The 15,068-nt window shown below is 42.2% G+C and overlaps 1 protein-coding gene across 10 annotated transcripts in view; it reads right to left on the bottom strand.

Annotated features, from left to right (window-relative positions):
- The window catches only part of FBRSL1 (fibrosin like 1), a 671,310-nt gene that overhangs the window by 8,806 nt on the left and 647,436 nt on the right, over positions 1 to 15,068 (bottom strand). For 7 of the 10 annotated variants that reach the window (XM_019538998.1, XM_019538993.1, XM_019538999.1 and 4 more), the window contains 7 exons: positions 13,377 to 13,427; positions 12,344 to 12,439; positions 8,526 to 8,597; positions 7,691 to 7,720; positions 6,835 to 6,906; positions 5,376 to 5,508; positions 1,154 to 1,237 (listed from right to left, as the gene is read on the bottom strand). In XM_019538998.1, coding sequence (XP_019394543.1) covers positions 1,154 to 1,237; positions 5,376 to 5,508; positions 6,835 to 6,906; positions 7,691 to 7,720; positions 8,526 to 8,597; positions 12,344 to 12,439; positions 13,377 to 13,427 — 538 coding nt within the window. The remainder of the gene's footprint in view (positions 1 to 1,153; positions 1,238 to 5,375; positions 5,509 to 6,834; positions 6,907 to 7,690; positions 7,721 to 8,525; positions 8,598 to 12,343; positions 12,440 to 13,376; positions 13,428 to 15,068) is intronic. The other 3 variants (XM_019538994.1, XM_019539000.1, XM_019539002.1) reach the window with 1 other exon arrangement.

Below are 15,068 nucleotides of genomic sequence, written 5' to 3'. Positions count from 1 at the left end.
CCCACTGGGAAGAGCTTGGTGCAGCCCTGACCCGCCCCGCCCCATGCAGATCCAGGGACCCATGCCCCCTATGCCCTCCTGGACATGTGGTGGGAGCTGCCAGATGAATGGACGAGTACCCAATGAGTTGCTGAAACAGTGGCTCATGCATGAGCGGCACTGACTACAGCCTCAGAGGGCCGTTTATCATCTTGTGCTAATGTGAAAGTAATGCCCGAGTCAGGGCATTCATTTTTTCACAGTATAACTACCACACACTTCTGAACAGCTCTAAAGCTCCTAATCTCAATATCAAAGCTGGGTATTCACTACAAAATTTTCCACACATAAATTAGAATTTTTAAACTAATTCACTTTGGTACTGAATAATCTAGTGATTTGTTTGCTGAGAGAATTAATTTTAATTGAACGCTGAAAGGTAAGTGAAGAAAACAAATAAATATCAGTGTCTGTGTGAGAAACAGTTCACCCAGGTCACACTGCATGTGCTGTTCATGGATTGGGTGAATGTAGCTGTAAAAATTAGCCAACACAGCTTGAACTTTGACAATGAACTGCTCATGGGCAATTTGCTGAAGAAGAAATCATTCTGTGAGCAGTTCAGAATGAGGAAATCCAGGTCTACTTATAGCCAGATAGGGAGCAGGCAAAACTTCCTGAATTGTTATTTGCCAAGAATCATTTGTCTAGCTCTAATAAAAAAAAACCCAGCCAGGAACTTAACAGGTGGGAAGGGATGTAGCATGAACACATTTTAAACAATGTATTGTTTGAGATCCCATTTGATAAGCCTCCTATGGATTTCTAAAACTAATGAAGCAAATTTCTATTGTTCCCTTGAGCCCATCACACACATTCAACTGTACAGAGGTCTCACTCTAAGATGTACGTGATGGGCACAGCATCTTCTCATTCACCAAGTCCTGAGACTATGCATCCCTCACCACAGAGGAATGTATTAATTCTGTTGTTTTTACTTTGGAGATGGGAATGAAGGGTGTGATGTGGGGAATTGGGAGAGAGGCTTCCTAAAGAGCTTCTCCTCCCTGAGAGGGTATAAGCTTCTATCATCTATAACTATGGTATCTCAGACATCGTTAAGCCAGGGAGTGACTTAAACAGTACAATAAATATGAAAGCAGGGTTTACTTACACTTACCTGCCAAGTGGCTAGTAGGCAGGAAGCTGCTGTGATGAGGTGAAGGCCCAAAAGGAGTGGTGGCTGGATGTGCAGCACCTGTGAGAATAAAGTAGTGATACCTTTTTACTGAGGTTCCTACCCATGCAGCACATTAGGCAGATATGAAAGCACAAGACATTTAATCATGACGCAAGTGGAAGAGCAGCATCTGAAAGCTGGTACAGTAAATCAAGGTTAATGCAGTTTACAAAGGCAAGGCAAGTGGTAAGGGTAAGATCTTGCATCATATGTTAATACACCTCTAACAGGGAACTTAATGTCTCTTCTCCATATGACAGCATTGTTATTTATTACAATGTATTTCACAGACAAGTAAGGGTTAAATTGTGCTGGGTCATTCACAGTAACAGAGCACACTGGCATAGGTGTACCTGATCCAGTGAAATCAGTGACTGCATTGTATTTTTAGGTTGGAACTAAATCACCGTTGCAGCTGAAATTGTGTACCAACAGTGGGAAAGTTTTAGGCACTAGTGTGCTGTAAATATAACCTGCAGTCTCATCCAAAGTAAGCAAGACCATTGCATACGTGTTCAAGACAAGCAGTCCCATCCCATTTTAGTCTGAACTAATGACATTCAATCACTGAGCAACACCAGAAGGAGCACTTTGAGACAGGGCTAGAGTCGCATACAAAACTGACCCAGCCATGTAAAGCCGTTCACTGTATTTTTTCATTGAAATGTATTCTGTGGGTATAAAATGGTAACCTCCACTAGAATTAGAATAAAAAGGAGCCCATGCAGATAAGATCAACAGCATTTGATCTAACATGGCACCAGATGGATGTGGCACTAAGGGTCACAGAGATGGCAGTGGGTAGGATTTAACCTACACGGCAAAAATTGCTACCCGAGCATGGGCAGTCATCACGTCCTAAGTGCGCGCATGGTTCAGTTCAAACCTGGATGCACCTGTGCGTTCTCAATGAAAATGCTGCGTGGAGGGTCAACACTACACACAGTAAAGTGTCCTGAACGTGAGCAGATTATAAAGCCCTAGAGAGCAAGAGAGGCAAGTCTCTCACCAACCTGGGCACTGCAAACCTAAGCAGCCAGAAAATGAGTTAAGGAAACTTGAGAGAGACCACAGCAACGAAACCTGAAGTTATCTATAAACATTCTGACTGCTCCACTGCTTCAAGATGGATGGAGACTGTCATCTTTCTAATCCTTTTAAGATTTCAGAAGGTGTATAACGGATGGGAGATTTCTTCAAAGGAGACGGCTTACAAACTCAGCTACACGGGCCGATAATAAAAAATCCTCCAGAGAAAGCCAGGAGCAGCATTGTGGCCTGTCAGGTAGTTATTAAATATAACGTCTGCCGGGCAACTGAACATCCGTCCTGAAGACAGGTGGCCCTAAGATAACTTATGTCTCCCACAGTAGCAAGGCAACGCAGCAGAACCAATGATTCACGCCAACTACATGCTTGTTTGATAAGGGGAAAAGAATGCCTCAGATTGCAGAGTAAGAGATTTATTCATCTATATATTACCGCTGCAATGTTTGTTCACTCTGCTGTTCTCTGATAGCACCCTTTACTTAGATTTACTGTGTGACGGTTGTTGTGATTAATATACTCGCAGACTAGTTGCTATAAAGTTATTTATCTCTGGTAGAGGTAAAGATTCTATTAATTTGCCTTCTTTAACAAATCTATTCCATACTATTTCCCTTCTCGCTTTTGTTAAGAGAAGCTTGTCGCTTTCCATCACTGGAGATGCATGTATTTCTTGGCCATGTTTGCTTCTTTAAAAAAATTCTTCAGGACACTAATTGGACGCTGGCTTCAATTCAAAAGTCTGTTTCTGACTGTGACTGCAAACTGCTACAAAATGGTCCCAAGCAGCAAAACCAAATGTGAAACAGGTATCTTCAAAAAACAACACTGACTTAACTGAAGATGACTAAGGGAGAAAATGGCTCCCATAGTTGAAGTAATCAGAGTGTCTGTGGATATTAGCTGTGTGTATAAACGTGTCTAAGTACATGCAGAAAGACACAAGCACCACAATATCTGAGTGCCAGCATAAATGCTTGTAGGTCATGTGGTATAAAGGTTTTACTGACATTGCTCTTCTGTGAAGTCACAAATCACTCCAGTAGATCACTGCAGAAAGATAAATGCTCCCTGTGATGTAGATCTTGAAAGCCACCTAAACCCTGCATTTGATTCTCAAGTCGATGCTGGACTATGATTTCCTTTTTTATATTTTGGAAAGAATTCATGCTATTCATTAATTGCAACAGGGCTGTATCACAGATGAAAAGGATCATATGTATTAAATTAGTCACAAATGTACATAGGTGACACTATCACCAAAAGGAATAACCTACTAATTAGTTACTGTATTTTCTTGAATATAAGAGAAAACCCCAATAATTAAATTATATATATGCAAAATGCATAATTTGTTTTATAATCTAATGAATCCTGCCACCTCCACTGATACAGCAGGGAGGGCAGTGACTGGTGGTGGTGGGGAAATCAGGTGCTCCCCCTTGCCCTCTGCCCCACTCACTAGTACTCCCTACAGCCTTCTGGCCCCCTCTGCTAACTGCACCCCCCATCCCTAGCTCCTCACAACCTCTGACCCTCCCCCCTACTATCCCAGTCTCTGCCTCTCCCCCATCTTTACTGTCAGATGCTGCTCAGTCCCAGAGCACAGCACATAGAAGCTCAGCCCTTGCCTGGCCATACAGCAGCGTCAGTGCTGATGATTGACTGGGCTTGGGAAGGAGTTTCTGTGTACTCTGTGCCTGGGAAAGTCCCCAGCCTGAGCTGGAGCAAAGCTGCACCTGACAGTAAAGGGGAGGGAAGGGGGTGGGCAGGGAGCAGAAGCTATAGAGAAGTGAAAGTGGCAGGAGGCTGCTGTGGGTCTGACTCTGGCCTCAACCTGGGCAGATGGGCAGTCAGAGCCACAGCCAACTGCCTGCTCCCCCCTTCTGCTTCATATGAGTATTTAAAACGGGTTTTCTTTTACCCATGTTGATTGGGGGAAAAGACCTTGTCCTATAGTCAAGGAAATATGGTAATTATGTGCCTCTAAGGCCCCTGGCACATGTTCATTTAATGGCATAATGGGGTCTGGTCCCTTTATCCCCACATTTGTGCCTCCTGCCATACCATGTTTATGGTAGGATGCATGATTTTGGGATTGCATCAGATCCCAATTGCACCAATATTACTTGTCATGATTCCTGGGCTTCCCCTTCACTGGCAAGTTGAAAGCTGGGCACATGCAGACTGATATGAACAGGAGCGATCTCTGGGCTGAGACTGACAATCAGCTGATTGTCGGTCCCAGTCCCAGGACTGCACCAGTCTTGAACTGGTTCCAGCGTTGGGCCCAACTCATCTCTGAGGATACACTGGCCTCTAACACCACACAGAAATAGAATCAAAAGATGGTTGGAGGAAGAGTGAGCCCTGGGAGCAAAAGAAACTAACTAGCGTGCAGCTGGAAAACTTAATGATCCACAGTGTGAACAGCAGGGTCACTGGCAAGTGATCAATATGGATTATTTTATGTTGGTAACTGCACACTGTGAAATTAGCCAGCATTACACAGAAAACAACTGGTCCTAGTAAATGGTACCTCATTAATTAATTCTTTTGCTTGACCTTAACAGCTTCGCATTGGAAATTTTTGAAGTGGATGATTTTGATCTTTTTTAAATTGCTTTTTTTTTTCAAAATCAAATGTTTTAGGAAAAAGTGGCTGTTGATTTCTCCTACTCTCTATGCCTGTTGCTGAAGTTTTTCTTTTATCAAGTCTGGCATAAGGAAACCAAACTTGAAATACCGATTGTAATTTAAAAAAATTTTTTTTTTTAAAGACCAGCCCTACACAGCAAGATCTGTCAGGTATATGAGAAGTCAGCTGGACAGACCCAAGTTCAGTAAACCAATTCCTATCAGACTGCAGTGTTACCTGTCACTACCTGTTGGGTTGTGGCTTAGTCCCCTATGCCTTCTGAACTGGAATAGCAGGAAACAGTACGACCAGGAGATCTGTGTTTTAAAATCACAGTCAACTATATTCTCCAATATTTTCACAACATTATGCAGTAACATTGAGCTACTTTAATTATTGGGGAAAATAGGGAAAACATGAAATCTGTTGACTGTGTATTATTTCTACAATAAACAATGATTCTCCCCTTACCTGTGGTGGAAAAGAGAGGCCTGGCAAGGTCTTGTGGATAGTGGAATCCTGGGAACACTCCAGGGGCAGGAGGTCTGCTGAACAGGTCAAGTTTACCGCCTATCTCTAGCTTGTGGGGATCCAGCTGCATTTGCTGTCAGATGATACAAGAACAATCTGATTATGCATTTCCTTTCTTTGGGGTGGGGGAGAAGAGAGAGAGAGTGCAAGCTCACTCCAGCTTAGTACTGCTAGGAAGAGTTAGCAAGAATGATGGCAGTGTCATGTACCACAGTCATGCTCTGACAGCATCTGTAAAGCCATTTCACTCCACAGCCTCTCAGCTGCCTGCCTCATCCACATGAATAAGGCCTGAAGTGAGCTCTTAGCCCCACAGCATACACAGTGGAGCATGCAACATGATACACTAAGTGCACAGCACCCTAGGATCAGTCTGCAGTCTCGACCTGACAAAAAACGTTCTGCTGGCTGAAAGCAACAGACAGAACCAAGCCTTAAGAATTGCCCGACAGTTGCATGTTTTTTTGCTTTGAGCTCAGAGACAGATCTTCATAGGCTGTTCCTCTCTTACAATGAGTAACCTCAAAACGAAGAGTGGGGAGGGAGAAAAGAGGGATACTGAGGGGAAACAACTACTGCTAAAGAAGTGCACATGGCTATGATCAAAAAGCCAAATGGATGCACAGAAATTTCACCTATGTGAATACATATGCCTTTCTTATAAACATACAGAATAAACATGGTATTTTTACTTCTTGAATTTTACATTGATCCGTTTTGGTGCCATTAATTAAAGGACTTTTAGTGAAAGTAGTTCATGCCCATTATTAACAAAAGGCAAAAACTGCTGTGGGGGCCAGGGAAAGAAAAAAATCACTACAGAAATGGTTTTCACTGTGGTAGCTGCCGTTTTAAGTGGAGGTGTAATGGCAGTCAGTGTACCTGCTCCTATCACCTCTTCAGCTTTAAATCCTTCCCTTCTGCCTCAATAATATCAAAGGAAAAACCCAAGACCCTCAAACACAGTAACTCTCATTCTATTTGCCAACTCTGTTTGTAAAGTCTTCTTCACTATATCGGTCTTTTAATTCTGATTCAGATGATATGGCATAATCCACAGGAGGTATTGGTGTAGACCAGAAATGGTATCAAACACACAGGCTTTTACAAGGCTGGATCACAGGCAAAATTATCCTCTCCTTTTCTCTCTTCAGATTTCCCTCTAGCAGCATACTTCATAATCTCCTGCTTATTTTGCTATCCTTGAGCCAAACTCCCTTTCCCTCAGAGAAACTTAACAGCTTCTACAGTAGATGTTAAAAGATTGAAAGTCTTAGTTAATCTACACATCTCAAGCTGAAGCATCATCACTAGTAAGTGCTTCCTGCCATTAGTCACTAGAATGTAACCTATAATAAACCAGCAAACTTGGCTTCATTCCATAAATTGGCCACATTACCTTTATCTTCTGCTGGTGATGGTAGATCTGCCAGGCAATCTGTACATGAACTGCACACCACTTCCCAGGCTTCTGCAATTGAAAGGATAAGAATGTACATTAACTTAAGTGCTCGCAATCCACAAAGCCTTCTGACAGAACCGCTCATTTCCCTTTCTGTAAAACGGGCAGTTGAGAAATGAAAGAGGCCAGTCGCTCTGCTGGCAGAGGAGGTGACCAACCATTTCTTCTTTTTCTTTTGAAATGAATTAAACTGAATTTAAAGGAAAAGGGGGGAGAGGGAAACCGTGATATTTTCCTTGTTTTGCTATGACTCAGAGCATGCGGACACCAGCATGTGGAACTGCTCTGCAAAACAACTCTGGGCTCTGTTGTCTCGGACTTGTATATTGCCACCCATAATCCAATGTGAAAAACATGAAGAGTATTAACATGTCTTTAATAGAGCAGATTTCACCTGTTCTGTTTGTGATGCCTGAGCCAGGAAAGTAGGCGGCTTACTCTTAGCTGCATTGGCTCTGTTGGGTAGGCAGTGTGTAGAGTAGTACATGCTTATTTTGGTCATTAGGTTGAGCAGCCATGACCCTGAATGTGCTTAGAAGTACAAGGCTGTAATGTCTTGCATAGTCATTTTATATTCAAGGCCTGTCAACTTATACCAGGAAACATACTATAGGTAAACTGAGGCAAAATAAGATTTGAGTTTTATCCCAAATGGTATTAATACAGAGACGGCCTAAATGCTCCTTCAAGTGAAGGATGAGCCTGAGACTTTCTGTTCAGTGTTCAGCTACAAAAACATGTGAAATGCAAAATGGATTAAACAGTTAAAAAATCCAACACAAATTTTACTCACCCTTACTGGAGGCCTATAGGGGTCTGACACCTGTGAAGGAAGAACAAACAATAATCAGAGTCTTTCTTAAACCTATAGAAGGACATGATTCTGGAGAAGGCTTCTGTGACAGAGATAACCCCAAAAGCTTTAAGACTTCTTTTTTCATTTCTTGCACCGATTTCTTGCACGAGTTTTTATGACATGCAAAGCAGTTGGATGACAGTAACCGAACAGGCTGCTTACAGATGTAACATGCCCCCACCCGCAAAGTGCTTTACTTTAAACTCTGTGCATCCCTGCACTTGGCCCAGCACACGCCCAGAAGAGGCATCTCGTTAGCTCGACCCACCTTGCCAAACATTTGTATAGATCAGGCGTTCCAGTGGGGCTTTTTGGCACTTTTATCTAATAGCTGATTGACTGAATCAGCTATTAGATAAAAGTGCCAAAAAAGCCCCACTGGAGCACCTGATCTATACAGACGCTGCAGAGTTTGGTGCAACTAATGCACTGCTGCTGCTGGTAAGGCACATGGGTTCCCCCATGTCAGTCAGCAGCCACAGTGCCAAGGGTTGTCTGAACCAAGTGACTGTCCTGCAGTGGAGCGTGTCTCATCAGGGCTAAGAAGAACAAGATTCAAGGAGCTTCTTGCCCCACTTGGCTTGATTTTGTTCACACGAGTCAGTAAATCCTCTTGCACTCAATTGGCAAAGGTTATCACCACCTTGCTAGATAAAACAAGCCAAGAGAAAGGCTAATTCTTGCTCAAATTGTATTTCCTTTATTATGAGCAATCATGCTGTTTATTGGCGTTAAAGACACAGTAAAAGAAAGATTACATATGGCTGCTTACCCCTGGAGTCTTCTGTAAGAGAGTATGGTGGACTGTGCCTGGTCTGCCTGCTACATCAATTGGGTTTGACGTCTACAAAGTAAGAAAATAGCGTAAGTGATGGCTGTACTCTGCAGCACAAAACTTTTCTAGCTGAAGTTAATGGCATTAATTAGTCAATGTTTGTACTGTGCTTTGACTATGCATATTGCTGTATTAGTGCTAAATGTTATCTCTCACTGGCAGCCAACAGCATTTAATCACCGTCATCTGTTATTATTTAGTAACAGTAGTAGCAGTAGTAGTAATATCTGGGCCACATCTACCCAAGCCCCAATTGATAGCATGAATGCATTGTACTAGGCACTGTACAAATGGACAGTTAGAGACAGTTAGTGCCCTGCCCCCAGAAGCTGCTTGTTTAACTACACAAAGGATGGGAGGGAGGCCCAGAGAAGAGGCGCAGGTGTGCCCAGTGTCACACCAATGGCAACAGACAGGAATAGAACCCAGGCTACCCAGTATCCAGTTCAGATGCCCGGGACCACGCTACTTCCTAGCACAGTGACACCGTAGACCCCTTAGTTAAAATGTCAAAAGCCCATCAACACTGCTACAAGCTGAAATGAATGGGTGGATATTTTCCAATAAAGCAGCTAAGCAGAGACTGAGCTTTAAAAACCACCTGATAAATCCTACAGGGTGCCCAATAACTTCTTTTGTAACTTGCCCAACTTCATTTCCTTTGATTATTCTGTTGTTTCCCAATGGGGATTAAAAACTGAGTGCAGAATCCCAGTCTGTCCTGCTTCACGATGCCATTTAATTCTTCTGTGCTCTAGACCAGTGAGATCCAACCTTTTCGGCAGGTATACTACAAATTAGCCCCACACCTTCACTCCCCATTGCCACCCTGATCCCCTTTCCCTAGCCAATCTGTCGCCCTGCTTTCTGCTCCCGGCCCTGTATTCTCTGACTGATTTGCTGCTCTTCTTTCTTTTTCTGTCCCTGTGCTCCCTGTCCAGCTTTCTGCTTCCTGCCCTATCTGCTACTGTGCTACCAGTCCCTTCCCTCATCTGCCATGTGCCACATACAGTGGCAGCCTGTACCACAGGTTGGCCATGCCTGTCCTAAACTAACTCAGAGACCCCTCCACCCCTCACCTGCTGGTAGAGGAGCCTAAAATCAGGGATTGTGCATATGCCTTCAGTCTTTTGCTCCTTAAGCAACTACATCTTTGTCTCCAAAAAAGCCAAGTGTGGAGGGGGTTAGGGCTAATCCCCTAGCTGGCTATTTTTCCTATAATTTAGGTCAAATTATAGTGGATTTCAAATCACCAGGTTTTAAGACCAATCAATAAATGTAGGCATAGGGGGCTATAATTTAATTCCCTCAGGTCAAGGTGTTTAAATTTCAATACTAATGTTAAGGAGAATTCTGAATTGCGTAGGAGAGAGCAAGTTCGCCCACCAGACCTGCATTCAAAGGATTCTCAGGGTTTCTTTGTCAGCTGAGGTACAGGGAGGAAAAGAAGTCACAGCCATGAGAATCAAGAGATTTGGGATCACAACACATTAATGGCAGAATGTCATTCTGTCCTTCTGTCCCCTGGAGACAGATGCGAATGCTTCCTTCAGCAAAGTAAATTGAATACTTTTGACCTTTTCAAGTTCTTAGCTTGTGAGAAATGTCCACTGGGAAGCTCATTGAGAAGTTTACAGTCAGCCTGGATTTATGTACTGTGGATTTACACATCAGGCCTTAGGCAAGTGACACGGGAGGGGAAGGAACAAAAATAAGACCTTTGTTTCATAAGGCTAGGAATGCGGAATTCATTGTGCCAAATCAAGCCACAAAGCCAGTCCTGATTATCTAGGCTTTAATCAAGCAAACTGAGAGGAAGAGAAGGTGAGGAAGAATAAGGAGCTAACAATGACTTATGAGCTTTCCCCAGAGGTTCAAGTTCGTCTCCTCTAGGAAACTGGAAAAATAACATGGTAACTTACAGATCAAGTTTCCAAGCCATTCCTGTGCCTCCAGATGTTAGATTCCAGGTAAATACAGCAGTGCCCAAAGCCCACAGGATGTTACTGATTAACCATCACAGGAGATTGTGACTTTGTGCTGTTTAACCTTGAACTACCAAGCGTTCTATACATTATCTCTAAAATAAATCCTACTTGTACAGCACTTAAAAATGTAAAGGGCCTTCTTTCTGCAGAACAATTTTGCTGTTGGCCTTAAGATGTTTTACACTATGACAATATCACAGAGATTAGTAATGAAGAAGGAAATCGGAAGAGCATACCATCATGGCATCAGAGGTTGTTTCATTATCAGCAGCCTCATGCCAAAACTACTCTGTATTCCAATGCGAACACAACTTTTACTACACCAGGAGTTCCAACGTCTTTTTCAGATGATATGTAACACTGAGGTTCTGCCCGCTTGTGGCCATGGGAAAGCTCTCGATAGTCTTTGTGTGATTAGAACATTAACCCTGGTGTCCTGGCTAAACTCCATGTTAGGTAACTACACTTTATCTATCTGAATTCTACCCCCTGCACACCCTTCTGCCTAAAGTGGACTGCAGAAATTATTCTTCCATTTACACACCCTTTTTTTGCAGTGTTCTTATTAAGATGAGTCTTTTTATAGAGTTCACACTATTGGCGATTATCTTTAAAATAAAAGAAAACAGAAAAAAAATGGACCATTGCAGAGCTCCTCTAGCTTCCGTTTAAAAAAAATAAAACCTAAGTGGGGAAGATGGCAGAAGGCTGTACTCACAGTGGTAAGTTGTTACTCACATCTACTGACTTCAGTGGAATTATTCATGTGAGTAACTACTGATCAGTATGCATAAATGCACAACTTGGCCCTAAATTTCTACTGGTATGACTGCACAAATGATCTTTCTAATGCAAACAGACCATGACTGGATACAGCACTAGTTTCTAAAAACCTTCAATAAAGTATAATTCTGCAGAGAGTTCCTTATCTCTGTACAGAGCTGTGTTTAAAGATGACACATCTATAAAACCACAGCATTTAGGAAGGTATAAACATGCTATATCAAAACAAGACTGAATGTCACATTTTTAAGAATGCCATCAAAATTCTCTGTGCATTACGAGACTTGTATATTTTTTAAAATTATATAAAAAAGAAGTTATGTTTGCAAAAAGGTTAATGCTACGGAGTTTATGTGAGAATGGGGAAATCTGCAAACTTTGCCCTGACAACCACATATCCTTAGTTATACTATCACTTGTTAGCTATATAGCACCTTTCATCTAAGCAGCTCAAAGCAGTTTACAGACCTCATAAAACTACTGTAAGGTCAATGAGATGTTAACCTCACTGTATAATGAACAAGCTAAGGACCAGAGGGTTAAGTGTTCTGGGCAAAGTCAGACAGCAAGTCAGTGGCAGGGCTTAGGATAAAACTCAATTCCTTGCTTTTGTCCAAACCGCCAAAAGCTCTCTCTACTCTTTGTTAGTGAGTTTCATCCCAAAGCTGAGTTACTTCTAGAAGGGGAATAACCCCTGGGTATCATTTGCTTTATCAATCTATTTAATTTGTAAAGTGCTTTGGGATTCATCAGTGTCTATTAAAACTAAGTAAACATTCTGTATTGAACACTTCAGTTGATCCAGAGGCCTTCTTTGATTTCACTTCATCTTGTACATATACTGATGCACCCCTCTCCAAGGAAGAATCTCTACATCCCAAAGCACACGACCTAGTTAAAAATCATCCTTGAAAGTCACCATAGACGCAATTTCCCATCCAAAAAATAAAGCCTGTAGCTAATACAACAATAATAAGTTTGTACCTTCGGTTGAAATGCTCCCTGAAGTGACCCGAAGGGACCTGAATGTGGAAGCATGGGTGGCATTCCAGGCATTGCTGGAGGATAGGTTGGAAAGAACTACAAAAGAAGAAGAGATGCTTATGTCACAGGAAGACGTGAACAATAATAGACACAGGAGCTCAGCCTGGCAAAAATGGTTTCAATTAAACTTTGACCAAAAGGAAAACAGGCACTTAAAGGGACTTCAAAAATTTTGAAAGGCAAAACCCCCATTTGAAAATGTGCTGATCTGATGCGTTTTAGGGTTCGTGCTGAACATATCTGTCTTTAAAATTTGCTGTCTTTTTGCAATACAGTAGGCCACCCCACATTCCCTTGGAATAGAAATCATTTGTTTTTAGGTTTGCCTTGTGATTGACATTGGCTCCTCTCAAAGAAAAATGCAATGTGCAACAAATTAATCCTATTTTGAAATGTCTGAAATTGCTTCATTTGACAAAGGAAAAATTAACCACAGGTACAACTCTGCTAATACAAACCAACTGCATGTCATTCATACAGCATTGTGTGTGTACCTCCCCCCACAAATCTGTTTGGGTCTCTCCTAAGCACAGACTGCTACAAGTCCCAAAACGGAGGGATTTTTGGTATTGTAAAGAAATGGGGAGCACTAGCAAGGGATCTCCAAGTCCCCCCCTTTCTACTGTGACCTGAGCAACATTTAGTGAAAAGAAAGGACCATGCACCAGAGGCCACTGCACTGTGAGAAGCAATGACTGCAAGGGCAGGGCAGTACCCAGTGTGGTTATAAATCTGTGCACATTCCCTGCCATCCCAGGAACAATAATATTAAGCTAAAGCAATGAAAATGCAGAAGACAAAGATGAAAATACAGAGATTTTTTTTTTACATTTAAAAAAAAACCTCAAACAGAAATCAGAAAGAATTTTTTGAACAGATGAATCAAACCACCATCTAGCCATTAAAAACATTTGAGCGAAACAGCAGCAAGCGGAAGCATAAACAGAAGAGCAACCTAGACATGAGCACTCACGTTGGAATGTCGAAAGTAAGGGTTGTCTAATTTGGGGCCATACTTGTCAAACTGGAAGGAAAAAAGACACAAGAAAAGAACAGTGAGTTGGCTTTCCATAGCATATAATGCACCTGGATTTCAACATGCATAAATGAATCATGGCCCCTTTATACAGTTCTTAACACAGAAAAGGAGACTGCCTATTCTACATTCATTCATGACAGAGATATTCATTTCGCAAAGGTGTTTATTAGAAGTGGTAAAGTGCTTAGATCCCTTGCATATTTTCTATGGAAGCTGGTGACATAATGAACCCCAGGAATCTCTGGGCCACAAACTTTACCCAGGTTAGTCCTCTCATCAGACAGAGGTGCTACTTTACCCACACACAAAAAAAGCAGAAATCTGGCATCTGTCTGTAAGGCACCAATCTGAATCAGTAGGCTGGGACCTTAGGGAAGTTTAGATTCTTATCCAGCTCTTGTGGGCCCAGCTGTAACTGCCAAGTTAATATAAACCCCTGATTTCTATTTGCTCCAGTCAAGAAATTTCTTGTTTCATGAGCAATGGCAGTACAGTTGAGATTTTTTTTTTTGTTGGAAAGGGGCCTAATGGCTCCATGCACCAAGACATTAATCCCCCAATCATCCCAAAGGAGATATTCCAGTGCTCACTGGAGAAAGCATGACCACGAGCCTCCCCGCTACCAGGGTGGGGTTTTTAACACCTCCAGAGATGCAACCTGAGCCCCAAATTTATTCTCACCAGCATTTGTCCTGAACGCCTTTGAAGGAAAAAAGTTTATGTGGTGCTTCTTCAAACAATATGAATATTCTCTTGGGGGGAGGAGGGGAACAGGTGAAGAGCAATGTGCAAGGATCCCCTGAAATACTGCTTATTTGGTAAGTCAGCTGTTGTACCCTCTCTATGTGCAGGAGAGTAGATTTGTAATTGCATTAATTACAGTTATTACTGGAGCCGTGTACCCTCGAGTGTAAATACCATAAATTACTAAACACATGCAGCTGGAGATTTCAACACTCCTCTCTGGTGTTAGGATTAATAGACCTGATTTAGTGGAATATAAGAAGATGTGAGTAAAACATAACAAAAGAGCTTCGCAAGCTGTTTTCACTATAAAGTCTGACATCAACAGGGCGTGGGTGGGCAGGGAGGGAGCTGTCAGCAGGATCAGATATCAGGCTTCTTAAATAACACACCAGGTTTCAAGGAAAGTTGAGAGGTTGTTTTACACAGCAGAAGAAAACAGAGGCAGGTATTTGCACTTGACTAGGCATGCAAGCACCTGGGGCTGAACATGGGGTGGGAGATATGACTTGCATTGTTCTGCTGCTAAGCAGATTAAACTGAACAATGTCGTCATGGACCCGCAATAGAAAAGACAGGTGAGAAATATTATTTCCTATAAGCTGTTGGTTATTTCTGCCCCCACCCCGATGCTGCTTTCTATGTTTAGTCCTTGCTTTTCTCAGGCCTAGTAGAAAAGGACCACTTGCAAATTGCAGATGGAGCACGTAGCTGAGGAGGAAAAAAGCTGAATCCTGCTTTCTTTACAACCTAACAAAATACTCGCACTTGAAAGAACTAACAAAGTCCATTTATGGCAGGGTCCCTACAATTTCATTACAGCAGCAGAAAAGCTCCATTGTGTTAAAAGAAGCCTCAGTGAAAAAACACTAAAGCTTGTTC

The sequence above is a fragment of the Crocodylus porosus genome, unplaced genomic scaffold (genome assembly GCF_001723895.1).
Source record: "Crocodylus porosus isolate Cpor-Errol unplaced genomic scaffold, CroPor_comp1, whole genome shotgun sequence".
NCBI lineage: Eukaryota > Metazoa > Chordata > Crocodylia > Crocodylidae > Crocodylus > Crocodylus porosus.
Note: the sequence above shows the minus strand (reverse complement) of the source record. Positions and strands in the feature narration are given on the sequence as shown.